Below are 26,992 nucleotides of genomic sequence, written 5' to 3' on the forward strand. Positions count from 1 at the left end.
CTATTTGGGAGGCTGAGGCAGGAGAATCACTTGAACCTGGGAGGTAGAGGGTGCGGTGAGTCGAGATTGAGATGGCGCCACTGCACTCCAGTCTGGGAAACAGAGCAAGACTCCATCTCCAAAAAAAAAAAACTTCTTCCATTTGCGTAAATCTTTAAAAATTGATTTTTTTTCCTTTTATTTTCTTCTCATCTTAAAGTCTGCTTCTATAATACCATATTGTCTTATTTTATTTGATTTTATTTTTTTGTGAGACAGTGTCTCACTCTGTTGCCCAGGCTGGAGAGCACTGGCTTGATCATAGCCCATTGCAGGCTCAAACTCCTGGGGTTAAGTGATCCTCACACCACAGCCTCTGGAGTATCTAGAACCACAGGTGTTTGCAACCATTTTTTATTTTATTTTTATTGTTTGTAGAGACAGAGACTTGCTACGTTGCCCACGCTGGTCTCAAACTCCTGGCTTCCAGCAATCCTCTCACCTTGGCCTCCCAAAGTGCTGGTTTTACAGGTATGAGCCACTGCACCTGGCCCATTTGTGCACATTTCTAAGTTTTATTTTCCCAGAATGCTTTCACATATGCATTTTAGCCTAATGGAAAACTGTAGCCTTATCATCAGATCTGGTTTCTAATCCCAGGTTTACCAGTTAGTTGAGTGACTTTGAGCAAGTTACTTCCCTACCCTGAGCCTCAGTTTTCTCATATGTCAAAAAAAAAAAAAAAAAAAAAAAAAATAAACAGTAGTTCCTGCTTCCAATAGTTGCTTGGGAATTCGATGCAATACCAGTATATGGTGTTTAGTACAATACTGCCATGTACTGATACACTATAGATGTTATCCACTATCTGTGCCATTAAGTTTCTACTTCACCTGCCTCACAAGGTTGTTGAGAGATTAAAAATAAAAAGATCAAGTTTATGAGAATATTTTGTAGCATCCAACTAAAGAACCGTACACATATGAAGTTTTTTTTTTCTCCCCGCAAATAGTTATTACTACCCTATTTTGTAGGCAAGAGAACCAAAGAAGAGGTGAAATGATTCGCCCAGCATCACACCTATCTAGGAGATAGGAAAGATCTAGGAGATAGGAAAGGTCTAGGAGCAGAAGCCAGTTTTCCTGCCCCTCAGACTGGCCTCTGTTTACTAGAACTCAGTTCATGTTGAGGTGTGGCAGAGATTCCAGTGTGGCCTTGCACCAGAGTATGGAAACAGCACACTTCACCTGTGTGCACTTCTTATTTATTTTTGAGACGGAGTTTCACTCTTGTTGCCCAGCCTGGAGTGCAATGGTGCGATCCTGGCTCACTGCAACCTCCGCATCCCGGGTTCAAGTGACTCTCCTACCTCAGCTTCTGAGTAGCTGGGATTACAGGCATGCGCCACCACGCCCAGCTAATTTTTGTATTTTTAGTAGAGATGGGGTTTCTCCATGTTGGCCAGGCTGGTCTCAATCTCTTGACTTCATGATCCGCCCACCTTGGCCTCCTGAAGTGCTGGGATTACAGGCTTGAGCCACCACACCCAGGCTCACCTGTGTGCACTTCTGCTGGACTCAGTGATGCCCCATGTTGGCAGGCTGCCCAGTGCCCTTCTCAGAATCAGTCTCTCTGAATTGTGACATTTAAGGGGATTTCCCTCAGCCAATGGGGTTTTCCAACAGCCTCCCCACTCCCAACTCTGTTGCTGCTTCCAAAGTTTGCATCAGTCTGTCCAAATGGCACTTCTGTGAGGGCTTTCAGCCTGCCTCTGTCCCCTTTGAGTAGCCTCCGTTGGGTGAGTGTTCTGCAACCATAGTGCTTGCAAACGACTTTCACCTAAGTTGCCTACTCTGATCCTCACCAGAAGACATGGATTTTGTCCTCATTTAATAGATGAGGAAACCAAGGTGAAATGACTCCCTCAAGGTCATATGGTAAGTTAGTTACAGCTAAACCAATAACCATCTTAAAAGCAGTGCCTTTTCTACCACTGCAGTGGGCTGGTGCTGATTCTGTTATAAGGTTCAGTTCTATTTAAATCTCTTCGATAATAGGACTAGAAATACCCACCCACCACCCTAGCACCACTCCAAAAGAAATAGGGGCTTATATTTAAAGACCTGTGTGGTCCAGACGGCTCCTGGAACTGGAAAGGTCTGCTTTAAACAGTCTTAGGGACTGGGATACCCTCTTCACTCCTGAGGCCAAATGTGTTCTTTTCAGTGATGGGCTTTCACTGCTTACGAATAGTTGCTGCTTCCTCAGGACTCTGCGTGGCCACTGCTTGCTGCTTTGGGTCATCAAGTTTCTCCATTCATACTCTCAAATGTGGGAATTTGATTTGGTCCTTTCATCTTCCTGGGCTGAGCCAAATGTGTCACCAAATGACCTATGGGCCTAATAGTTTGGGGTCAAGTGCCAACTTGCTAGGGCCTAAGTAGAAGTCATTGTAAGGAGCAACGTCAGGTTTTGCCAAGAGTAGGGCTGAGAACAGTGCTCTTTGGCATGAAGTGTGGGCATGGATAGCATTCTGAAGCTTGGCCTATCCGTTAAGCATCTCTTTCCTACAGCCTAAACTTCTAGACACCCGACCTCATGTAGATGAGCAGGAGTCCGATGATTCTAGAGAGTTGATGCAAGTAAACCTTGCATTATGTCCAGAAAAAATAAACAGAGATACATCAAATATTTTACAGTTAATCATATTTTGATTGTGCCGGTTGTTCTGTTTTTAAAGATAGCCCTTTCCAAAAGATCCTCTCTTACATAAAGGAAGTAATCAGCCCTTTGGCTCCTTTTTTAATTTTTGTTTGTATTATTATTGTTTTTTGGAGACAGTTTCACTCTTGTTGCCCAGGCTGGAGTGCAATGGCGCGATCTCGGTTCACTGCAACTTCTGACTCCTGGGTTCAAGCAATTCTCCTGCCTCAGCCTCCCGAGTAGCTGGGATTACAGGCGTGTGCCACCACGCCCGTCTAATTTTTTGTATTTTTAGTAGAGACAGGGTTTCTCCATGTTGGTCAGGCTGGTCCCAAACTCCTGACCTCAGGTGATCTGCCCACCTCGGCCTCCCGAAGTGCTGGGATTGCAGGAGTGAGCCACTGCACCCGGCCCTTTGGCTCCTTTACACAGGGATATCTGCAATTCAGAGATCACTTATGGTTCTCTTAGGAATATATTATTCAATTTCTTAAAATATCTTCCAATTATGCTTTGCTATGTCAACATGAACTCTCATTCACATTCCTAGAGCACATCTCAGCTCGCTGACGGTGGCTGAGGATGGTAGATAGCGACTAAATGGAATTCAGGATTTACACACATGTTCTGTCTCTGCCAAATGCACACATGGATGAGCATACCTGGAGGACTGGCGAGGTAACTCATTGAACACACAGTTACTTGCTATAAATTGCTGTGTACGTGTGGGCGATAGTGAGAGGATTCCCAATATTGATAGGGCTCTTCTCAATGCTGGAATTGAATCTGTTCCAAGGCCCCCATATGTCTTTCTAGGTATTAAATTCCTTGGCTGGAAGGAATCATGTGCAGCCATCTTTATATACTCTTCTCTGCCATGTATAATACAGTATGGAATAATGCTTGGTACATGGTGACTCATGAGGATTGACTGACTGAATAAAAGTAGGAAAAAAACTTCCGATAGGCTTCCTGAAATAGACTTTAAATTTACAACACTGGCTAAGTCACACAGTTTCTAGACGAATAGCTATTTTATTTGGTATAGGTTGTCTAAAGTAAACAGCTAAAATTAAAGTCAAAAACTAAAAGAGGCCAGGCTCAGTGGCTCACACCTGTAATCCCAGCACTTTGGGAGGCCGAGGCGGGTGGATTACGAGGTCAGAAGATCGAGACCACCCTGGCTAACACGGTGAAACCCATCTCTACTAAACACACACACACATACACACACACAAAATTAGCCGGGTGTGGTGGCACGTGCCTATAGTCCCAGCTACTTGGGAAGCTGAGGCAAGAGAATCCCTTGAACTCGGGAGGTGGAGGTTGCAGTCAGCTGAGATGGTGCCATTGCACTCCAGCCTGGGCAATAGTGAGACTCCGTTTCAAAAAGAAAAAAAAATCCAAAAGAGGCTGGGTGCAGTGGCTCATGCCTGTAATCCTAGCACTTCAGGAGGTCAAGGCAGAAGGATTGCTTGAAGCCAGGAGATCAACATCAGCCTGGCCAACATAGTGAGACCCCATCTCTATGAATTTAAAAACAACAACAACACCCCTCGACCCTCCCACCCTCCAAAAGAATCTAGATCAAGGTCTTGAATAGGCATTCCCCACTTAAAGCAAATTTATTTTTGTAAAATTCTGTAAACTTTTGTATGAAATCCAGAATTTCAGTTCTTCTGTAGTTTTCTGTTGACCACAAAAAAGTAAACATACATCACGCCTGTAATCCCATCACTTTGGGAGGCCGAGGCGGGTGGATCCCGAGGTCAGGAGATCAAGACCATCCTGGCTAACAAGGTGAAACCCCGTCTCTACTAAAAATACAAAAAATTAGCTAGGCGTGGTGGTGGGTGCCTGTAGTCCCAGCTGTTTGGGAGGCTGAGACAGGAGAATGGCGTGAACCCGGGAGGCGGAGCTTGCAGTGAGCTGAGATTGCACCACTGCACTCCAGCCTGGGCGACAGTGAGAGTCTTGGGGGGGGGGGAAGTAAACACACAGCCAGGTGCAGTGGCTCACACCTGTAATCCTAGCACTTTGGGAGGCCGAGGCAGGCCTTGGACAGATCGCTTGAGGCCAGGAGTTTGAGACCAGCCCGGCTAATGTGGCGAAACCTCGCCTCTACTAAAAATACAAAAATTAGCCAGGTGTGGTGATGCATGACCTGTGTAATCCCAACGACTTGGGAGGCTGACCTGTGAGAACTGCTTGAACCCAGGAGTAGAGGCTTCAGTGAGCCAAGATCGTGCCACTCACTCCAGGCTGGGGAACAAAGCAAGACTCTGTCTCAAAAAAAAAAGTAAACATACTTACTCAAATTTGAAAATGCAGATTTAAAATGCAAATAAATTGGGGTGGACTTAGAGGAGGCTGACCCGTGAGAATTGCTTGAACCTAGAAGTGGAGGCTTCAGGGCTTCAGTGAGCCCAGATCATGCCACTGCACTCCAGGCTGGGGAACAAAGCAAGACTGTCTCAAAAAAAAAAAAAAAAAAAAAAAAAAAAAGTAAACATACTTACTCAAATTTGGAAATGCAGATTTAAAATGCAAATAAATCGGGGTGGACTTAGACTTTGTGGAGGATTTAGTGTAAGACACCTGTGTGTCACAGTGCGCTCCCTTGAATCGCAGTTTGAGTCATAAGGTTTAGAGACCACCAAGTCCCCAAGTGGTTCATCCACTGCTTGAATAGCAGAAATGTATGTCTTGGTCTCCGGAGATGGGGGACACTTTAATAATGAGCATTAAATTTGATCAGCAGAGTTAAACTTGTCGTCTACAGAAACCAATTAACAGGTAAACTAGCATTTATCCAGCATTGAGAAGTCATTGCAGTGGCTAGAAAGAAGAAATATTTAAGCCAAACGAAACGCAAAAAGATAATATTTTATTTTCAGAGCAGCTGATGCAATATTGAATCAGGTTTTCACAAATAAATATGACAGTGTCTATTTGGTTACATCTCCATTTGATGAATGCCCGTCTATAGGAACTGTAATAACTTTCTGAGAAGGCTAATGATTAGAATGTGTTAAATAAAATTTCCCTGGTTCCCTTTCTGAAGAAGCATTGTGACAATTAAAAAAAAAACAAAAAAAAGCTTATCACTTGGAGGGGAAACAACCTAGAATGCCCCAGTTTCTTTCTTTCTTTTTTTTTTTTAAGGAATGCACCTTTTTAGGACAAGTCTATAAAACATCTTTATTTATTTGTTACATATGATGTTTAAATATAACTTTGCTTTCAAGCTTCAAACTTTTTTTAAACCCCTGGTAAAATAAGACTTTTGGTTCACCTTAACAAAAACTGACCTAGGAAGAAACATTTTTAGCAAAATGTTATTATAAAATTCACTAGAAAATACTGTCCTCTTTTTGCCAAAATGTTACATAAAATCCTTATTAAAAATACACACATTACAAAAGAAAAATTATGAATATGCTATACATAGTGCTTTAATATGGACCAAGGGACTTGCATTCCAGGAAAATACAGTTAAGCACACTAGATATTATGATGTCAACTTATAATAGTGCAAACCTGAATAAATTACATCCTGATATGGAAGGCATGCAATTCATCTGCTGAGAATAGAACATAACGAAGCCAGAACAGGAAGCAATCACAACCACTATTTAAAAATGTTTTCCTTTTTATTACATTAATTTTTTTCAAAAATACTTTTCTTTACAATAGAACTCCTAGAAAATATTTACAACCTTCCTCTAATAAAATATAACAGCAGTTAAATATATTTGAAAATAAGATGGGTTTTTCCATAAAATATATCTGTTAACTTTTTATATACAAGCTTTCTCAAAGAGGTCTAAATTCACTAATGAAAAACCATCTGATAGTAAACAGTAACCGAGTTGAGACATTAACCATTAGGAAGAAAAGTTCTTTGGGGTGGGGTAAGGGGAGAAGCTAAAACACAACACACACATGCAGGCAGAATTATTTCAGAAAAAAAAAAAAAGTGCAACATTGTCCTAGGAAGTCCATTCTTTAAGTTGATAGTCAAGAAATACTAATTCAGGAATTTGAACTGTCTCGTTATGGAGGAGTTCTTTGGTTGTTTCAAGTCAAAAATCCTTATGCTATACTGCACGGAAAATTAAAAGTAAGCTGTGCATTCTATTTTTGCCATGGCAACTGAGTTTATTTTTTAATGTTTAAAACTGGAACAGCTGGGCAAATCTCTAAACAGAGGCAATACATTTGCTTTATAAACACTTTTCTGGATGTTTGCTCCACAGACCCAATAGCAGCACCCTTCTAGGCTCACCCTCAGACACTAAGTGGAGGGCAGTAGTCCCCGGGAGAGACGATCAGCCAAGGATATGACAGCTGTAATGGCTCGGCCACAAAGTTGATGCACACTGCCCAGGCAGTTCTTGACTCACGACTGCTTGGATAAAACAGGATAGCATAACCTTTCTGAAATGGCAGCAAATGAAACTTTTTTTTCCCCTCTAAACAAAAGGTGTAGGAAAACGCCAAGACCTCTTCTTTGAAAATAGGATGGAAAAGAATTTTAGTTTTTCTTCTGTTCATGACTTTCCTGAAGTTCAGAGACCACTGCCTGCGTGGGGCTGCTGTGGCTCACAGCCGGTTCCCCGCCATGAGTGTGTGCTAAACGCTTTTGCAGAGTCAAAGACGTCAGGTCCTACTCTCATGCTTCTGCTGATATTCTCTCTCATGTCAAGCTATGAATGTGTCAGCAAAGTGGCCCAGCGTGATAGGCACATTTATGTGGAGCTGGGAACCAGCATACCTGGGGTGGGCGATGCCTGAAAACACCGGCCCAGGAAATCACGCTGCATTAACTCCGAAAGGGGAGTTGTGTGAAGCAGGATCCTCTCTGTACTGGGGCTGTGTCCCAGCCTGACTTTTGCCCTAACGGTGGGATGGGTCAGTCTGACTCAGTTCAGAAGCCTGGGGCTGAATGGCATTTTTGAAGGATTACAGGTTTATTACCTTCAAGTACAAACAGCAACCCTGCTGACAGGGACAGGAGGAAGCAGAGCAAAGTCATGAAGGTTGGAGAAGTCTAGAAGTACTTTGGTAAGTGACTTGTAATGAATACATTCATTGTTTGAATGCAAACATTATAGCTAAGGTGTATCCGAAGCCATACTGGTTGGCCTTCAATGCTATTTGTCTTGTATTTGCTATCATATGTGTTAGAAAACTATTTCTTATAGCTAACATCAAGGTAAACTTCAGTCCAGCGGATGTGAATTATAGCAAAATCCCAGTGAATGCGGTTTCACAGTACTTCCAAGTGGCATAAAGTAATTTCAGAACTCCACTAATCATTAACAGTGTTGCAAAAAAGAATAGGCTTTTCTGATTTGTTTTTTGGGCAATAGAACACTTTCTGGCATTCTAGGTACTTCAATATGTGTCCTTCAATCACCCTAAAGTGAAAGCAGTCCTGGCAACTTAATATTTGCCTCCAGATGGGTCTCCAGTCAGTTCATGCTGAAACACAGTTCTGCGACCCACAACTTGGAGCTGACCAGCCCCCAGGGAACACAGAAGAGGACAGGACGCACCTGCTGTAGAAAACCAGGTCCTCAGTAAACACTGCTGGGAATGAAAGCCTAAAATTATACAGTACTCCATTCCTGCAAACGGCCCAAAGGATGACAGGCAACACAGGGGAAACCTATTTTCACATTTGGTCATCTCCTCACATGTCGCGTGTGCTGGAGGAGAGCTGTGTAACAGCAGGGCTTGCTTTGCCCCTGGAGAGCTGCCCCTAGCATAGTATCTCCAGGCGAAGATGCCATGCTTACTGCAAACTACGGAATGAGGTCAGAACAGAATCAAAGTAACGCTTGATGGGAAAAGTTGGCCCCAAGACCCCAGTACTAAGAGGGTCGCCTGCCTCTCACACACACACACTCACAGCAAGCTTTGGGATAAAAGGCAACCGGGATGGTTGACATCTGAATGCAATGAAACATGAAGGTCAGCTTCAGTCCCTACCAGGAATGATTTCATGAGAAGGTAGCCCAGATGAAACACCTCTTAAAGATAGTTGTGCCAATTATTTATTCCCCCAACCCCCCACAAAAACAATTTTTTTTTTTAAATAAAAGGAAAAGAAATGGGATTTTTTTTCTAAACCTGAATAAAATGACCACTTTTAAAACAGGTAGTTTAAAAGGGTTACAAAACAAGCAGGCAGTCCAGGTTTCCTGATTAATGAAGACGGAGGCCGTGAGTTTTCACTGTCTTTAAGTGACACACAGGGCTTTATAGTTCTGCGTCACCCTGAAGCAAGACTGAATCTTGATCATCCAAGAGAAGATCGGTGTCCACGACTTCAGCCTCTTCCATGACACCTCCCAACTGCTGGACGACGTCGTCGTCGAGGATGTCCACGTCCTTGATGGGTTTTATCAGACTCAGCTGGTCCAGGGGCAGCAGCCCTGGCGCCCCCACGGGCCCCGTAGTCCTCTCGATCGTGGCTGCCATCTCAGCTGCAAAAGCCGCCTTCTGAGCCTTTTGCCTCTGCTGTTCCTCCTGCTGCCTGTGAGTTTTCATGTGCGCATTTCGGCTTTTGATCTTGAAGAAGACTCTAAAAATAAAGAAAGAGAGGTGTGTAGAATTTAGAAGGAGATCTGAGTTCTTGGAAATCCGGGTGTCCTAGGGGGAATAGGGGTGCGTGGTCTGACAGAGTCCCTGGCTGCTCAGCTTCTAGGACCTCCTTCCCCTGTGACCTGTCACCTCCCTTCCTTCCTCTCCAAGCATTACAAGGAAAGGGATGGGGCAGAACACACTGACTGTGCCTCAGGCTTCCTTCCTGTGACAATGGAGGAGGAATTCTCAAAGGCCTCCTGTCCACCTGGAGTCTGGAGCACAGGCCCTTTCTCCGCCTTCAGCCTCCTCCTTCTCCTCATCACTGACCATGCCCTCTCCACTGGAGAAGCTTCTAAATAATGCTAACAAGCCCTGATAGTCCCCATCATGAAACAACCCACCATCTGCCTCTGGCCTCTGTCCCTGTTCCTCCACAGTAGAAAGTTGTTGGTGTTTTTTTTTTTTTTAATAGACACAGGGTGTCTCTCTGTTGCCCAGGCTGGAGTGCAGTGGTGTGATCACAGCTCACTATAACCTTGAACTCCTGGGCTCAAGTGAGGTGGGACTCCAAGGCTCCCACCTCAGCCTCTTGATTAGCTAGGACTACAGGCACACACCACCATGCCTGGTTAATTTTTAAATATTTTGTAGAGAGGGAGTCTTGCTATGTTGCCCACACTGGCCTCGAACTCCTGGCCTCAAGTGATCCTCCTACCTTGGCCTCCCAAAGTGTTGTGATTACACGTGTGAACCACTGCGCCCAACCCACGGTCAAAATTCTCGACAGATCTGCCCACATGCATTTGGTGGATCTCTTTTTTCTCTCCTCCTTCCTCTCCAAGTGGACTGTTGTCCCCTCCTTGTCAACCCAATTGCTCTTCTCGATGTCATCGGTAACTCTGTGTGGCCAAATTCAGTGGCCCCTGTCTTTATTGTACTTGACTTCTGAGCTGCATCTACTACTCCCTTTCACTTAAGGCCCCTGCTTTGTGGCCAAGATATTACCATAATGGCTATATATCCTACAACACAGGACACCCCCTCTTCCCCAAGCAAGGAATTAGCAGACTCGAAATGCCAATAGTGCTGAGGTTGAGAAACCCTGGGATAAAAGGATACATTGCTGGGGTTAATTCTTCAGATGAGAGGTCTGCAAACTATGGTCAGTGGGCCAAATCCTGACTGTTTTTGGGAATCAGTTTTATTGGCACATAGCCATGTCTATGTAATGTTGATGGCCGCTTCTGTGTTGCAGTGGCAAAGCTGAGCAGTTATGATAAAGACAGTAAACGGCCCACAAAGCCTCAAATATTAACTATCTGGACCTTTTTCAGAAGAAGTGTGTCCAGGAGTGAGACTGTTTATGGACAGGGCGTGGCATAATACTCTTTAGTCACTCCTGAGCTCATGAAGGAAAAAAAAAAAAAAAAATCACAAAACACCTGGTTTCTAAGGCCTGAGTCCAACAGGGCTGATAAATCACAATTCTACCTGGACACACTGAAAATGGTTCCATGTAACAAACATAATTTCAGCAGCTCTAAGAGGTATTTTGTGAACATTTGCCTAATGTTATTCTGAGTTAGGAAAAGCCACATAAACCATTTGTATTTTCCAGAAAGTCATAACTGGATTTCTGGTGGAAAAAAGTTCCCCAGCAACCTAAGACTCCAAAAAACCATTTAATAGATGCCACTGAGACATGGCCGGGAAACACGAAATACTGACTTTTGTTAGTTAAATCATCCTCTGTCTCCACCTGGTGGAATGTAGCGTTGTAGCCTGTTTGAGCCTAATGAGTGGGAGGTGCTGGCTCCTCTCGGGAAAACTGGTAAGACCCTGATACCCTGATGCTGCCACTCCAGGACAAATAAGTAAGAGATCACTGAGAGTCAGCTGAGGGTGGTTCCATCATTATTTCTATTAAAAAAGCCTTAAGATCAATCCAGGGGCCCATTTCTCCCATGGTGCACCAGTATGTGGTGGGTGGTGATGTGAAAATGACATCATGGCCAGCTTGGAAGGACGGCAGGGTGTGGAGGAGACCCACACCAAATCCCACCTCCCCCATCCCTGTGCTTCACAGGAGGAAGGGATCTGCTAGTTCCAGTTCACTTTGGTGGGTGCTGCCAAGCTGGGCTTAATCAGAGGCAGCATGGCATAGAGCCAGGAGCACAAGGCCAGGCCTGCCCGCCTGATTTGAATCCCCACTAGGCTGCTCGCTGTGAACTGCAACAGGGGCTTCACCTTTCTGTGCCTCAGTTTCTGCCTGTAAAAAAAGAAGCTCCTAAAAGTACCCGCCTCACAGGGCTAAAGATTAATCAGTACATGTGCTATGGGTTGAATGTGTCCCCCAAACAGCACACGTTGAAAACTGAATCCCTAATGCAGCTGTGTTGGAAGGTGTGGCCTAATGGGAGGCGTTTCAGTGATGAGGGCCTCACCCTCATGAGTGGATTCATGCCGATTATTATAGGGTATGAGGCTGCAAGTTCAACCTTTTGCTCTCTCTCCCCTCTCTTTGCCCTTCCACAATGGGATGACTTAGCAAGAAGGCCCTTGCTGGATGCAGGCCCCTTGACCTTCAACTTCCCAGCCTCCAGAACTATAAGAAATAAATTTCTTTTCTTTATAAATTATCCAGTCAGTGATATTCTGTTGTAGCAACACAAAACAGACTAAAACATGTAAAAAATCCTTTAAAACAGTGCCAGGCACATAGTGAGTACCTGATAAACAGCAGTTACTATTAAGTTGCCTGCTCTACTCTATGAGGTCCCACCTGGCCTTGCTTATGTAACTGTGGATGTTTTCCTGGTAGAGTTTCAGAAACCACCTGGGCAGCATCTCTCCCAGGTAACACTCCTCTTCATGCTTGAGGCACTAGGAATTATGGGAAGAGGAACTCAGCAAGGCTCCTAAAGGATGTAATTCGTAACAATGTAGTACCCTTCCAGTCAGGTGGACTTATTGAGAAGTACACTGGAATTCTCTACTGGAGGCTGTGGGAGGGAATCACCCATCTTACCACCAATGGCATTTTCTACCTAAAGCAAAAAACAAAGTAAACCAAAAGGACAGAGCAGTGGTCAGGAGCCCAGGTCTGCATTCGGACAAAACTGGGTTCAAATCTCAGTTCTGCTCTTTACTGGCAGTGTGACTTAGGGCAAGTCATTTTACCTAATTTTTAAACTCTTATTTGTAAAACAAGTATAAAAAAACAGTATCTGTATCACAGGAGTTTCTATGTGAGGATTAAATGAGCTCATACACATAAAGCATGTACCAAAATAAGTGCTCAGTAAATGTTAGCTATTATAATTACTATCTCATGTTACTTTAGTTGTTGTTGTTGTTTTTTTTTTTAATTATACCTAAAAGGGGAGGATAACAAATATGTTTTATTTCATGTGTCAACTCTGATTAATTGATTGTGCAGCTTGAAGCATGACAATGAAAAGTATTTGAGGCTTTGTCTTAAAGTGATAGCAAAGAGTGTGGTGATTGATTAGTGATGTCTGCCCTAGGCACAGAAGTAAGCGAAGGTGGTAGGAATACCCTGTATGAGCCATCTGTGTTATAGAGAGTTCCTGATTAGGTGTTCTAGAGCCATTCTCAAATCATTCAGTGGGGATGCAAACAGAGTAATGCTAGTGAACATAGATTGGGTGTGAAGGGAAGGAGTGGGAACCAGAGTCCCGCCTGCCATTCCTGGGAAAGAGGGAAGTTTTGTAACTTAGAGGTTCACTCTCTGAAGATATCCATCCTTACAAGGCTCTAAGATAACAGAATGGCCATATTCTGAGTCTGCGACAAGGCCTACATACCCATCCCAAAGATGGTATGAAGAAGAATTTTGAATTCTAAGTTCTTTTTTCTGATTGAAGAAACCTTAGGCCATCCTGGCCCAGTCCCCATACAGCAACTATCCTCATGAACTCAGATCCAGTCCCTGGTCCCCTGCACCTACTTGCCACACTCCTTGCAGGGGAAGATGGTGGTGGGGTCTGTCTCGCCGCTGGTGGTGCTGTGAGAGGGTGAGCTCTTCACTGAACAGTACCCACTCTGGGTGCCACCAGGCTTCTGCTTCCCAGAGGGGACGGCACCTCGGGCCTTGGTCACCTGGTTGGTGCCCCCGTGGATGCGGGCATGGCCATTCAGTGCCTGTCGGGAGCTGAACACCTGGGGAAGAAAGGGAGTGACATGACATCTACAGTCCTGAAAAGGAAATTAGGGTTATTAGTTACTCAGTGGTAAACATGGAATACTTGAAACTGTCTAATGACAGGGCACAAGGGTTTTATATAAGCACACTTTGGGCATATGCTACAAAAGGTAAAGATCAAATACCACAACCACAAATGCTGTGCCAATCAAAACCTCATCACTGCTACAATCAGAAGAGAAGAAGCGATGTGGCACAGGATGAACAACAAAGCTACTGTCTAGAAGTCAAGACGTCAGGGGTTTGGACCCAGCTCTACTGTAACTAAAGCTGCTGGGCGATTTCCCTTCTTTATACTTTATTTTTTTCCATCTGAAAAATGAGGGGGCTGGACCAGCTTTCAAATTTTTTTAAAGCTGGTAATTACCTCCTTCTCTCCCTCCCATTTTTCTTCCTTCCTTCCTCTTTCCCTCCCTCCTTTTTTTTTTTTTTTTTAAGAAATCAGGTCTTACTCAAAAAACTGAGGCTCAAGTTAAAAGCAGAGGTGCTCTGGCTAGAATGGAGACAGCGCCCCAGAATTGGGCCTGTTTGCTCAGCTCTATCTACCCCCAGGAAGCCCTAGTACCCTAAGGAACCCAGTTTGAAAGACAATTATTAGGTTTTCTGACATATTCTACGTTATATATAGTCTTCATCAGTAGCCCATTGTTGAATCAATATTTAAGACCCCCAAATTTTAATACAGAATGATAAAAACAGGAAGGATCTGGGCAGAATTTTAAGATACTGCCATAAAGCTGGGTTTCTTAACATCAGCACTACTATCATTTTGGGTTGGATAATTATTTGGTGTGATGGGTGGGGGGCTCTGTTGTACAGGATGTTTAGCAACATCTTTGGTCAGACATTGCTTGCCAAATGTTCTTGGGGAATAAATCATGCCCAGTTCAGAACCACCGCTATAAAGGGATGTAAATCCATATCCCTGAATCCCAAGAGTCCTGGCTCCCAGCCTGTTAAACTCATCAGCTAAGGGGAGTACCTACTGGGCTGTCTAGCTGTAGTAGTTGCTGTGTTAAGTTTATGAGCTCTGTGTTTTGTTTGTTTGCTTTTTTGTTTTTGTTTTCAGATGGAGTCTCACTCTGTCTCCAGGCTGGAGTGCAGTGGCATAATCTCAGTTCACCGCAACCTACGCCTCCTGGGTTCAAGTGATTCTCCTGCCTCAGCCTCCTGAGTAGTTGGGACTACAGGCGCGCGCCACCACGCCCAGCTAATTTTTGTATTTTTAGTAGAGACGGGGTTTCACCATATTCACCAGGATGGTCTTGATCTTTTGACCTTGTGATCTGCCCACCTTGGCCTCCCAAAGTGCTGGGATTACAGGCGTGAGCCACTGCGCCCGGTCAAGCTCTGTTTATTTTCTTACGTAGGAAAAAACCTATTGCTGACTTGGCAACCAAAGCCTCCATTGTTAGGCAAGGAATAAAATAAAACCAGCATGCTTTTTCCACTGTGATTTTTAAAAGTCATTAAAAAATATCTTCTTTTTTATGTAAAGAAAAATTGGAACAGAAAAATATCTACCTTGCTGAGCATTTGATTGGAAAAAGTAAAAGATAACTTCCCATTTGGTACACAACTTACTGTACATAGAGCTATGATTTGAGGAGGCATCTGATTTCTGAACAAATTCACCAAGAAATACCATCACTTAAAGTCATTATCGTAATCATGCTGCACCGAACACTCTATACAAAAAGGCCAGGTCATTAAACATCAAAGATGGAAAACAAGTCAGCAATTTCTTCTGTTCTCTCTAAAGTGAATGCAAAATGTATATATCTTTGTTTTTTTTTAAAAAAAATTTCATTTTTTTTAAATGCAAATCAAATGAATTTCTGCTTTAGGATCTAAATATCTTAAAGACTGTTGCTTTTTCCATCTGAGCGACAGGCTTAATAAGCAGCATTCAGTGCACTCTGGAGAACAGCGCCGTCCTATGTCATGTACGAGCAAAGAAAAGCATACTGACTTGAGGAAAACGGGCTTCCTGTGGAAGGGGCAACATTATTTTGAGGGGTAATCCCTCTAGAACTTGCCTATACAGGTGTGCCTGGCCTTAAGAAATCTGATTTGGAAAAAGCTCACCAATTCAGACTAGTGGGGGACCAGTGGGAGATTGAGAAATAACCTTTAAAAATATCCGTTAAAATACACATGGAGCCTTAGACGAGGCCAGCACAGATACCATAAGGTCTTTCTTTAGTGCTAAGAATGACCAAATGGTGAACTTGTTTTATTTTAGCTAAATTATGCTTCCAATATTCTTGAAAAGTACTGGCCTCAGTACTTAACACACATTCCCTTTCAGCCTGTTTTTATGATTAATTTACTTTTAGTAAATCCTTTTTTCTCCACTATAGAGTACAAACATAAACTTTACTTAAATCTTTGTAACAATATTCTCCATTTTAAATTAGTGACATTTCAATTAGTAACACTTTATGAAATGTGAAATGCAAAACCTTCTAACAGGTAAAAATTGCAGGAGGTGGGTCAAGTAATTATGTCATAAAAGGATGATTTTTGTCAGCAGGCTCTCCAAGTACATTTAAATGCATGTTGACAGGGCACAAGCTTGTGTGACACATAGCCCAGGGGAGTGCAGAGGCTCCAGGAAATGTGGAATTATGTTCTGGAGGCCAACACTCGCTGCAGAGCTTGGAATCACACACTTCTGGGCACAGGGGCCTTCTCCGTGTTCTCCAACACGCAGCATTGTGCTTGACACAGAACACACACTCTGTAAATACCTGTTGGCCAAATGAAGAAGAAAACAATGGCAACATGGAACACCCTCTGCCAAACTGTGATTGTTGGAAGAGCACTCTCGAAAATACAACATCTCTTGAAGCCAGGCACAGCTATATGGCCCTCGCTTGTCCCAGATCCCCAGACGACACAGACACACTTACAGCCCCACAGTTGGGCATTTCACAGATGAAGGAGCCTGAGGGCTGGCCCAGGGCCTGCAGGGGCGGCCCCTCCGTGGGAGCCAGGACGGGGACGGGTGGCGGCTCCGGGGACTTCGGCACCTCACTCTCTTCTTCTTTTGTGGATTTCCTATCTTCTTCCGGGTCCTCCTCCTCCTCCTCTAACTCTTCTTCTTCTTCACTTGTCTAGTGTCAAGGTAATAAAAGCAAGAGGGGAAAATCCCCAAATGGCATTCTTAGTGATGAACAGAACTCACAGATCAACAGAAGAGAGAGGGGCTGGATGCTGGCACTGTGCTCCTTTCTTTCTGCATAAGGAATGGCGGACAGAGCCTGCTAGGCGTCATCCCAGAAAGGGTGGTCTCAGGATGCTTAGGACTTTGAGGTCAAGGAAGTAAGTCCCCTGCCCCATTTTGGGACCCTCATCACTTATACAAAGATATGGTGAGGCAGAAAGGAGCAATTTCTACATGCAAGGATTCCCTGCCTTGTTCAAGACCATTAGATCTTAAAATGACTAAAACGCAGGCTGCACCCTGCCTGTGAGTAGCTCTGTCTCCTCACAGTGGTGAAGAGGGTTTTCCAGCAATACAATACCATGGAATCCCCCTTGGAGAGACACTAAAGAAGGACCTGTGCTGATTTGTTTTAGAGGCTTTATAACACCACTCTGCAAGATGCTGGATTTGACCTGTGGCGGGCAGAAAGCACGTGACAGAAGGGGCGCTCCACTCTGGTCTTGTCAGAAAATAGAACGAAAGGAGAGAATATGGAAGGGGAAATTCCCTTTTATTTATCATGTGCTTTTCCTTTTGTCTCTGACCATGGGCTTAGAAAAAGCAGTGTATTCAATGTTTCTATTTATTCATTTTCCCCTACCAGAGGCATTTAATGAAAAAGAACAAGAAAAACATTTCTTATGAATAATGATCTCCTCTGCTTCTATGGCCCCTCTCCCCACTTCAGAACAGCAGCCATGGGGAGAATTAAGCAGAAGGTCCCTGCTCTCCTCAAGATTAACAGAATAGTAAGTTACTGGAATAGCTTGGAGTGGGTGGCCTGGGTGTGCTGGGATGGAAGGGCGGGGATCCAGGAGGCTCTCATTCTCCCCTTGCTTAACTATATTCTGCTCTTTCCATCCTTCCCAGGGTAGGGGTGAGGGTTGCTGGCTCCTGCAGGCCCCGAAAGGGCTGAGGACCAATCAGCCTCATTTCAGCTTTCATTTTACAGTTTACAAAGTGCTTTCACATTTACCATGCCACCGAATAGGCTGCAAACAGTCCTCTCATTTTACAAACGAGGAAGGAAAAGGCATGTCCAGCTGCCCCTGACCTGGCAAGTCATTTGTCTCTGCCAGGCTCTCTGCATAACTCATCACTTAATGCACGTGGACTCCAGTCTACTCTACCCCGACAGTGATGGAACTCTGGGGAGTCTATGATTCTTAAAGCCCAGAAGCAAGACTTTCTAAGAAAGATACAGATTTCTGAAAGTAATGATACCCTAGGACCCAGAAAACACAAGCTTCCTCTCTGCAGTTTGGATTTGGGGTGTGTGTGTGTGCGAGAGAGAGAGAGACAATGCCAGTATGTGTGTGGCATTTAGTGGCCCCTCACTGTTTCAGTATTGTCCTTATTTAATATCACATACATGTACACTTGCGATGCAGTAGGAACAGGGTGTATTTAAGAAATGGCTCCAGTTTCCATTGGTAAACAGGATTAATTAGTAATGATCACATTTGTTAGAAGACCTCAGTGAACACTGATGTAGGCCTAGTACATTTGACAAAGTGGTTTATGATCTAAGCAGCCAGCCTCTTACTAGCATAGAATATACAGGTTGATTTCACTTAGGTGGTCTTATTCCTGTAGGACTCCACCATCTTTCTGTCCCAAAGAGTTTCAGGCAAAACATTGTTATGTCAAACTGGGACTTTGTGGCCTCAAACATTAAGTAGCCCATGGTCTACAGTTTGGCACTTAAAAATAATTACACACAACAAATGACAATGCCATTTGTTTCATGGTATTTGTATTTGTTATAATGACAATTTTCTCACAATGCCATTGTTTGGCTTAAACATTCTTAGAAGAAATGTTCCATATAGCCACAACGTTATAAATTACACTGTACCATGATTATGTATGTCTCCAGAATTTAGATAGGTTTTATTTCAACTGGCAATCTATAAATCACAAAATGATTTATCATCAAGCCATATGGCTCACCAAAGTGACTAAGAGATACAAAGATACAAGAACAGAAATCTTAACATGTAGAACTTTGTATCAACAAGTTGGTCACTTTATGATATATTGTGAAACAAAACATTTAGTATATTCCAAAATTAGAAGGCGGGCAAATATGGGGGTGGGGAGGAGGCTATACATTTAACATGGTGCTCAGAACCTCGAGTGTCCACAGTAAGAGTTTCTTGAGGAGGATGATATTTTTATTTCTCAGACATGCAAATGGAATTCATATTATGAGAAATTGGTAAGTCAGAATACAAATGCTCAACAACCCAAATCTGCTCAAAGACACAAATTTGTGTGTAACAGTCGCTAATAATAATGATGATGATGATGACAATATTGAATGCCTGCTGAAAATCATGCATTTCACACACACAAACATATACACACACACACACACAATTTCTAGTTCTCATAACACTGTAAAATTTTTTCATTTTTAAACAAATGAGGAAATCGACCCAAGAAATATGTTTCTCAAGGTCACACAGCTGGTAAAAAAGTTTAACTGAGATTCAAAACCTGGCCTTATCTTATTCCAAAACTTCAACCTTCTTCACTCCTTGGTCTGGCTGCAAATGTCCACAGGTGCATATTTGTCTATCTGGAAATAGCTTAGAGATCCTAAACCTCTCGGTATCATTGGAACCAGCTGCTTTGAAATGTCAAAGGGAAGGAGGATGTTTCCCAAGGCCCTTGTCAATGGACTGTGCTGTAGGTAACTGTGCTGACATCATTGTGAGTTCTACCTTTGCCCTTGGAGCCCTGATTGCTGTTTTCCACAGTCAGTTAACTGCCTCAGTTGGTTTCTTGAATTGTGCTAATTTTTGGTCACGGCCAGCCCCATATATTTGTCCTGAGTTGGGGAGCATGAGCACAGGCAGGGGACAGGAAGGTGTGGCCAACACCTTCTCCTCTCACCTCATTAACAGAACCCATCTTGGCTCCCTTCCTCTGCTTCCAGTCACCCTGCCCCTGCTGAATGAGCAGCTGTGCTCTGTTGACCTCCCGGTTACTTAGCTAAAGGGCAATCATTCCTTTCAAACCTCCTTCTTTCCCCCTCTCTCAAGTCCTCAATAATCCCTGAACCACCTGAGCATGTTCCTTCATGTTCCATCTGCAGGGAAATGGTCACCCGCCCTTTCGTAAAACATTGAAGACACATGATCAGAAGAGCTATCCCAGGTGTCCCAGACAGGCCCCGAGGACAAAGAGTAGGACCACATCCTAGGACTGTGCCTTGCACACCCTCCCCAGGTGCACCCTCCCCGGGATCCCCATGATCCCAGTTTTTCATCTCCACTTGGCAAACTATGCTTAGAAGGCTGACTGTGCACATAGTGCCCACAAAGCCCCTGTGAGCTGCCATACTGGCCTTTAATCAAGATTTTCTTGTTTTTTTTTTGTGGGCCTGAGTCATCTTTGCACATAAGCCTTTTGCTCTCCCTAAGCTCACAAGTAACCAGGGTGTGGACACTCCTGGCCCAGCCTAATACTGGCTCCTGGTGAATAAACCCGAGGGTGTGGCCCCTCGGGCACCCTCTTACCCTCTCCTCCTTCATCTGAAGCTTCATGCTGGCCTAGGCCTTCCTACCCATCTTCAAAGCCCACGCAGTCCAAGACGGTGCCTCTGCCTTGTGTGGAAACATCTTTGTTAGCATCACTCCTCTGCTCAGCATCCCCTTGTTCATTCCATCTCCCTCCAGTGAATTCACAGAAGGAATGTTTATGAATCAGAGCAACTCCTATCTTCGAAAAATATTCACCCATTCATTTAACGAACATTTACTGAGTGACTGTATTATGCCAGGCTCTGTCCTAGGCACTTGATAACGCCCAAGCCTAAGATGCACCAATTTACCTCGGAAGACCATATTCCCTGATTTTGCCCCTCTTCCAAAACATGGCACTGACAGAGCCCAGAACATTCCAGAATTGGAAAGGACTTTCTAAATCATTTAAATCATCTGGCCATTTTACAGGCTAGCAAGCCTAGGTCTTCAAGGCAGGAATCTTTGTGCTTCCTTGTTTACTGTCTCTTCTATTCATTTGGAAAGCAATGCTCTGTGTGACCTGGGGCAAGCCCCTTCCCCTCTCGGGGTCTCAACTTTCTGCCTGTAAAATGGTGAAATTGGGTGAAAGAGTCCTTAAGGCTCCATCTAAGACTTCCTGGTTCTCACTGCATACTGCTTTTAAACACTCTTGGGGTTCGTGGTGTATTTCCACTTAGACATGTTGTATCTTCCCAACAAGGACATATGTTCTGTGTGGTGGGGGGAGAGGAGGGAGGGGTCATTTAACATCCTCGGGTTGTCCACAGCACTACATACACATTGCTGTTTACATTGTGGGAGTTCAACTGCTTTTAGTTGACTGAACTGGAGGAGATCATATTGTTTTCTTTTTCTTTTTTTTTTTTTTTTAAATTTAGATGTAGTCTCACTCTGTTGCCCAGGCTGGGGTGCAGTGGTGCAATCTCTGCTCACTGCAACCTCCACCTCCTGGGTTCAGGCAATTCTCCTGCCTCAGCCTCCTGAGTAGCGGAGACTACAGGCGTGCACTACCACGTCCAGTTAATTTTTTGTATATTAGTACAGATGGAGTTTCACCATGTTGGCCAGGGTGGTCTTGATCTCGTGACCTCGTGATCCGCCCGCCTTGGTCTCCCTAAGTGCTGGGATTACAGGTGTGAGCCACAGTGCCTGGGTGATCACACTTTTTTTAAACATTAGGCCACAGACGAGCAAAAGACTATTCTGATATCATACATCACTACTTATTCTGATATCATACATCACTACTTAAATGAGTCAAACAAAAGCCCTGGTCACAAGAAATCCTGAATATAGAATACTGCCATCTCTGATTGAAAAAATGGCAATACCATTCTATTCTACAGATTTCTATTTTCTCTGATATTTGGGCTCTAACATAAATGTATATATGTATGTATATTTCATAGTGAGGATCAATTATTAGTTAGAAGCATAGGCTTTGAAGCATTAATGAGTCCAAAAGTTTTTTTTTTTTTTTTTGAGACTGAGTCTCGCTCTGTTGCCCAGGCTGGAGTGCAGGGGCGCAATCTCGACTCACTGCAAGCTCCGCCTCCCGGGTTCACACCATTCTCCTGCCTCAGCCTCCCGAGTAGCTGGGACTACAGGTGCCCGCCACCATGCCCGGCTAATTTTTTGTATTTTTATTAGAGACAGGGTTTCACCGTGTTAGCCAGGATGGTCTTGATCTCCTGACCTCGTGATCCGCCTGTCTTGGCCTCCCAAAGTGCTGGGATTACAGGCGTGAGTCACCGCGCCTGGCCTAAATTTCTTTTTTTTAGACGGAGTTTTGCTCTTGTTGCCTAAGCTGGAGTGCAATGGTGTGATCTCAGCTCACTGCAACTTCTGCTTCCCGAGTTCAACCAATTCTCCTGCCTCAGCCTCCCGAGTAGCTGGGATTACAGGTGTGTGCCACCACGCCTGGCTAATTTTTTGTATTTTTATTAGAAATAGGTTTCACCATGTTGGCCAGGCTGGTCTTGAACTCCTGACCTCAGGTAATCTGCCCACCTTGGCCTCCCAAACTGCTGGGATTACAGGCTTGAGCCACTGTGCCTGGCCAAGTCCAAATTTTTTATACTTCTTTAAGAAAATGTGTGGCCAGGTGCAGTGGCCTGAGATTACAGGCGTGAGCCTGTAATCCCAGCACTTTGGGAGGCCAAGGCAGGAGGATTGCTTAAGCTCAGGAGTCCGAGACCAGCCTGGACAACACAGTGAGACGTTGCCTCTACAAAAAATTAAAAAATGAGTGGGGCGTTGTGGTGTGTGCCTGTAGTCCCGGCTACTCCGGTGGACGAGGTGGGAGGACTACTTGAGCCCAGGAAGTTGAGGCTGTAGTGAGCTATGATTGTGCCACTGCACACTAGCCTGGGTGACAAAGTGAGACCCTGTCTCAAACAAACAAAAGAAAATTTGCATATCACTGCTCTTAACTACACAAGGGAATCAGGCTCAACAACATACTCAGCAGCTGTGTGACTATGGCCAATTTACTTAAGCTCTGTGCCTCAGTTTCCTACCGCATAGAATTGGTATTAAATGAATTACATTGGATTAAATGAGTCAATATTTATAAAGTCCCTAACACAATGCCTAGCACATGAAAACTGCTATTTCATTGTCTGTTAAAGAAAATAACACACATACATGTGCTAACCCTTACAACTGGGGCACAATTGGGAATGAAAATATAATTTCAAATATTTACATAATTCATGAATTCCCAATACTTTCACTGATGGTGACACAAGCTAGAGCTCAGTAATGTAATACATAATTTTTATATACACATACACTGTAGGTAATGTTTTCCACAGAGTGTGAAAAGGAGCTTTCCCGTGGCTATGGATGCAGGGTGGAGAGTTAATTGCAAGGATCACAAGTGATAATAATCACCAAAGCAACACACACAGGGTTCAGAGACTATTTAGGTCTTGTTGTGTCTTTGGTAATACTTAATGTGCAGTTGACTGTGGACTGTCTGCTAATGAAGGAAATCAATACCAGGGATAAATGGTGATGTAAGGATTAGAAGCGTCTACATGCAGCGCATTAGTTCCTCAGTGATGGAGGGTTCCTGGGACTACCTAGAGGTCAAAGCTCCTCTTGCTCATGCTTTACAGACTGTGGCAAAATCCCAGGGACCCTTTCTGAGGCATGTTATGGGCTCAGTTCAGTAGCATCTGTGACATGGAAAGATCAGAAAAGAATATTCCAGGGGGTCAGGACACCACTCAATCATAAACCAACAAACCCAAGGCTGGGACCATCCTTGGTTTAACTCTTCTGGCTCCTAGCTGCCTTGAAGCGGGCACCAGCCCTCACCTCTGTATCTGAACACTGAGCTACAGGCCAAACCTATGGACGTCTTTCCTCTACCTACTCAGGAGGGCAGGTCCTGAATCCTGCAGGGGAGCTGGGCTGTTGTCACCTCCTTCCTCCTGCTATCTTGGCGGCAAAGCCAAACCGAACACCAGCTACTTACTAACCTGGGCCTGGGGTGGGAGCTGTGCCAGCACAAGCAACAACCTAGCAGCTTCACTCACCACACAATCGTCGATGATTTCCGCCAGGCGTGTCCGGTGTTTCCGCCCCAGCCGCATGATCTTTTTCCATGTGTAGTAGTACTCCACGCACTGAGCCACCGTCTTGGACTTCACCTGCCGGGAAAGCGAGATCAAGGTTAGCTCCAGCAATGGGCAGACAGCAAAGGCAGCAAGCATTTTTGAATATTTAATTTTGTAATAGGTAATAAACAAGTTTGTATAGTTCAAGAAAAAAATGTACGCAGTGAAAGGCCTCCTTCCCACACCTGTCCTTACCCCTCACCCTGCAACACAGGTAGCCCCTTGCATTACTTTCTTTGGGTATCATTCCAGATTTTTTTTTTTTTTGAGATGGAGTCTCACTCTGTCGCCCAGGCTGGAGTGCAGTGGCACAATCTCGGCTCACTGCAAGCTCCGCCTCCTGGGTTCACGCCATTCTCCTGCCTCAGCCTCCTGAGTAGCTGAGACTACAGGTGCCTGCCACCACGCCTGGCTAATTTTTTGTATTTTTAGTAGAGACGGGGTTTCACTGTGTTAGCCAGGATGGTCTCGATCTCCTGGCCTCGTGATCCGCCCACCTTGGCCTCCCAAAGTGCTGGGATTACAGGCGATGAGCCACCGCGCCCGGCCAGGTCTATGCATCTTAAGGCAAAAACATTCCTTTCTTTAGTTCATATGCTCTACGATCAGATGAGGTGTAATAATGTCGGTTTGCTGGTGGCAGATTAAAGGCTGGCCTTACCCCTGACGGTGGGAACAAGGCCACCTACATGGTGAGATGAAGTCCTGTCTCCTCAAAGTTGCCTCCTTCTCATCCCGACACCTGGAATTTCCACACTAGAATCACCTGAGGGAGTGAGGATAGTGTCCGTCCCAGAGAGCCCTGGGTTAAAACTCATGTTGCCTGGTAAGCTCAATATACAATCCATCATCTGTTGAAAGTGTGGGGCCTAAAGGATTGAGGTCTGTGCCAGGCCAGTCCTGGGGGGGAGGGTGACTCAAGAAAGATGCAGCATGAGGGCTGCTGGGCACACAGGGCAGCAAGGGCATGGGCAAGGCAGGAGCAAATGCAGACATGGAGGCGGAGGCAAGTTAGAGAGAAAGTCCTCCTGTTTCTCACACTTGCCCAGGCAAGGCCCTAGACTGATGACAGGAGACATGCCATGCTGGGACACCTCTGAGGACCATCTGTCTCAGCCAGGGGCCAGTGGGTGCTGTCACCTGTGGCCCTGTTCTCTGTGTACCCAAACAGTCTTAAATGGCTTTAACACAATATGGCTCCATCATTCATCAGTTTGTTGAAACACTCTTTGAATGGTTTTAATTTTTTATGCTAAACCATCTCTCAGCCAATAAAGTCAATAAATGTATCTGTTGTATAAAGTGCTATTTCATCTATGGAAAGTTTTATTTTGCTTTAGAATGTTGTATATGCAAGGTATTTTTATTATTACTGTCGTTAAAAATAGGAGTTCAACACCAGAAACCATGCTACTGGGTAGAGGGAGGCCACATGTTCTCCTCTCCCCAGTTACCCAGAAAAAAACTTTGTCAGAAATGTGGTAGATCTGTCAAATATACATAAATTATGTATGACCAGGCACAGTGGCTCATGCTGGTAATCCCAATGCTTTGGGAGGCTGAGGGAGGTGGATCACTTGAGGTCAGGAGTTCGAGACCAGCCTGGCCAACATAGTAAAACTCCGTCTCTACTAAAAATACAAAAATTAGCCAGGAGTGGTGCTGTGTGCCTGTAATCCCAGTTACTCTAGAAGCTGAGGCAGGAGAATCGCTTGAACCTGGGAGGTGGAAGCTGCAGTGAGTCAAGATCATGCCACCGCACTCCAGCCTGGGCGACAGAGTGAAACTGTCTTGAAAAATAAAAAATAAATAAATAAATAAAATAAATTATGTAAATTATGAACCAGGAGCCCAATTCTCATTATTCTGATAGAATTATGAATTCTACATTTTTATTAAGATAGAAAATAACACCGCACCACTGCAGTGTCCAGATAATCTATGCCCTGTCCTCTCCCTCCCACAGTCCTAACACTGGGGCCATACCACCCCTATATCCACTACCATCCTCACCAGCGAGTGTGGAAGACATCCTTTTTGTAAGTATCTTAAACCAGTATCCAAATATTTCTAAATATTTTTGTGTACAATTTCCCAAGTTTAATTTCAACGGGACAATGGGAAAAATCACGCTTACCATCTTCTGTACAAAAATAAAGTCTTTGCTGTAAGTGGCTAGTGCTTTGTTAAACAGTTTTCTTTCTAGAGAGGTCCACTTGTCCGAACCTACAACAAAACACAAACCTCATAAGAACATCTCACAGTTCCCCTTGCTTTTAGTTGCTGGTTCATTTAGTTAAGTTACAAAATACAACGACAGAGCAAATGATATAATACATATCAAACTCCCATTTGAACAAAAAGATAGTGTGATATAATGGTTAGGAGCTCTGACACCTGGGTTCAAGTCTCAGCTATGGCCTTGACCTTGGCAAGTTACTCATCCTAAGCCTGTTTTGTTACCTACAATTGGGAATAATTATAATTGCCTCCACTGATTAGGATTTTTGTGAAACTTAAAGAAGATAATGCACAAAAAGTGCCCAGCATCATCACTGGGAAACAAAGAGCATTCAACACATTTTAGGGACAGTTTTAATGTAATTATCATATTCACAAGTGCAAGCATTCACGTAGCAAGTACCCTTCAGGGTGTGGCTGGATTCACCCTCTACCCTCGAGATGCACACAATCTACTGGGGAGACAAACAAGTAGGTCATGACGTTCAAGGTGGTAACTGTAACTATTCAGGTAAAGGTGAGGTGTCATTAGGGCACGAAGAAGAAACACCACACTCAGGTTAGGGCCAGGGCAGCCAGGAGGGCTTCCAGGTAGAGAAAACATCTGAGTTGAGTTTTAAAGGTCATATAGAAGCAAGTCAGGCAATAAGGAGATGGAAGAGTATTCTGGTGAGAGGAAGCAGGATATGCAAAGTCAGAGGCAAGAGTGAAGTCATGCACTTCAGTCATTCATTCAACAGATATTTATTAGGTGTATATTACAGGCAAGATGCTGTGCTAGGAAAAATAGCTTAACATTTCTAAGTGCTTACTATGTGGCAGGTTCTAAGTACTTCAGTTATTCATCATCAGGTTCTATTAACAATCCTGTAAGATTGTT

The 26,992-nt window shown here is 44.1% G+C and overlaps 1 protein-coding gene across 12 annotated transcripts in view; it reads right to left on the reverse strand.

Moving 5' to 3' along the window:
• Positions 1 to 5,551: 5,551 nt before the first annotated feature.
• The window catches only part of TRERF1 (transcriptional regulating factor 1), a 227,846-nt gene continuing 206,405 nt past the window's right edge, over positions 5,552 to 26,992 (reverse strand). For 6 of the 12 annotated variants that reach the window (XM_050789429.1, XM_050789427.1, XM_050789428.1 and 3 more), the window contains 5 exons: positions 26,009 to 26,097; positions 23,791 to 23,904; positions 16,417 to 16,620; positions 13,247 to 13,494; positions 8,722 to 9,274 (listed from right to left, as the gene is read on the reverse strand). In XM_050789429.1, coding sequence (XP_050645386.1) covers positions 8,950 to 9,274; positions 13,247 to 13,494; positions 16,417 to 16,620; positions 23,791 to 23,904; positions 26,009 to 26,097 — 980 coding nt within the window. In that variant the 3' untranslated portion in view covers positions 8,722 to 8,949. Of the gene's footprint in view, positions 9,275 to 13,246; positions 13,495 to 16,416; positions 16,621 to 23,790; positions 23,905 to 26,008; positions 26,098 to 26,992 lie in introns of all 12 variants that reach the window. The other 6 variants (XM_050789433.1, XM_050789435.1, XM_050789436.1 and 3 more) reach the window with 3 other exon arrangements.

The sequence above is a fragment of the Macaca thibetana genome, chromosome 4 (genome assembly GCF_024542745.1).
Source record: "Macaca thibetana thibetana isolate TM-01 chromosome 4, ASM2454274v1, whole genome shotgun sequence".
NCBI lineage: Eukaryota > Metazoa > Chordata > Mammalia > Primates > Cercopithecidae > Macaca > Macaca thibetana.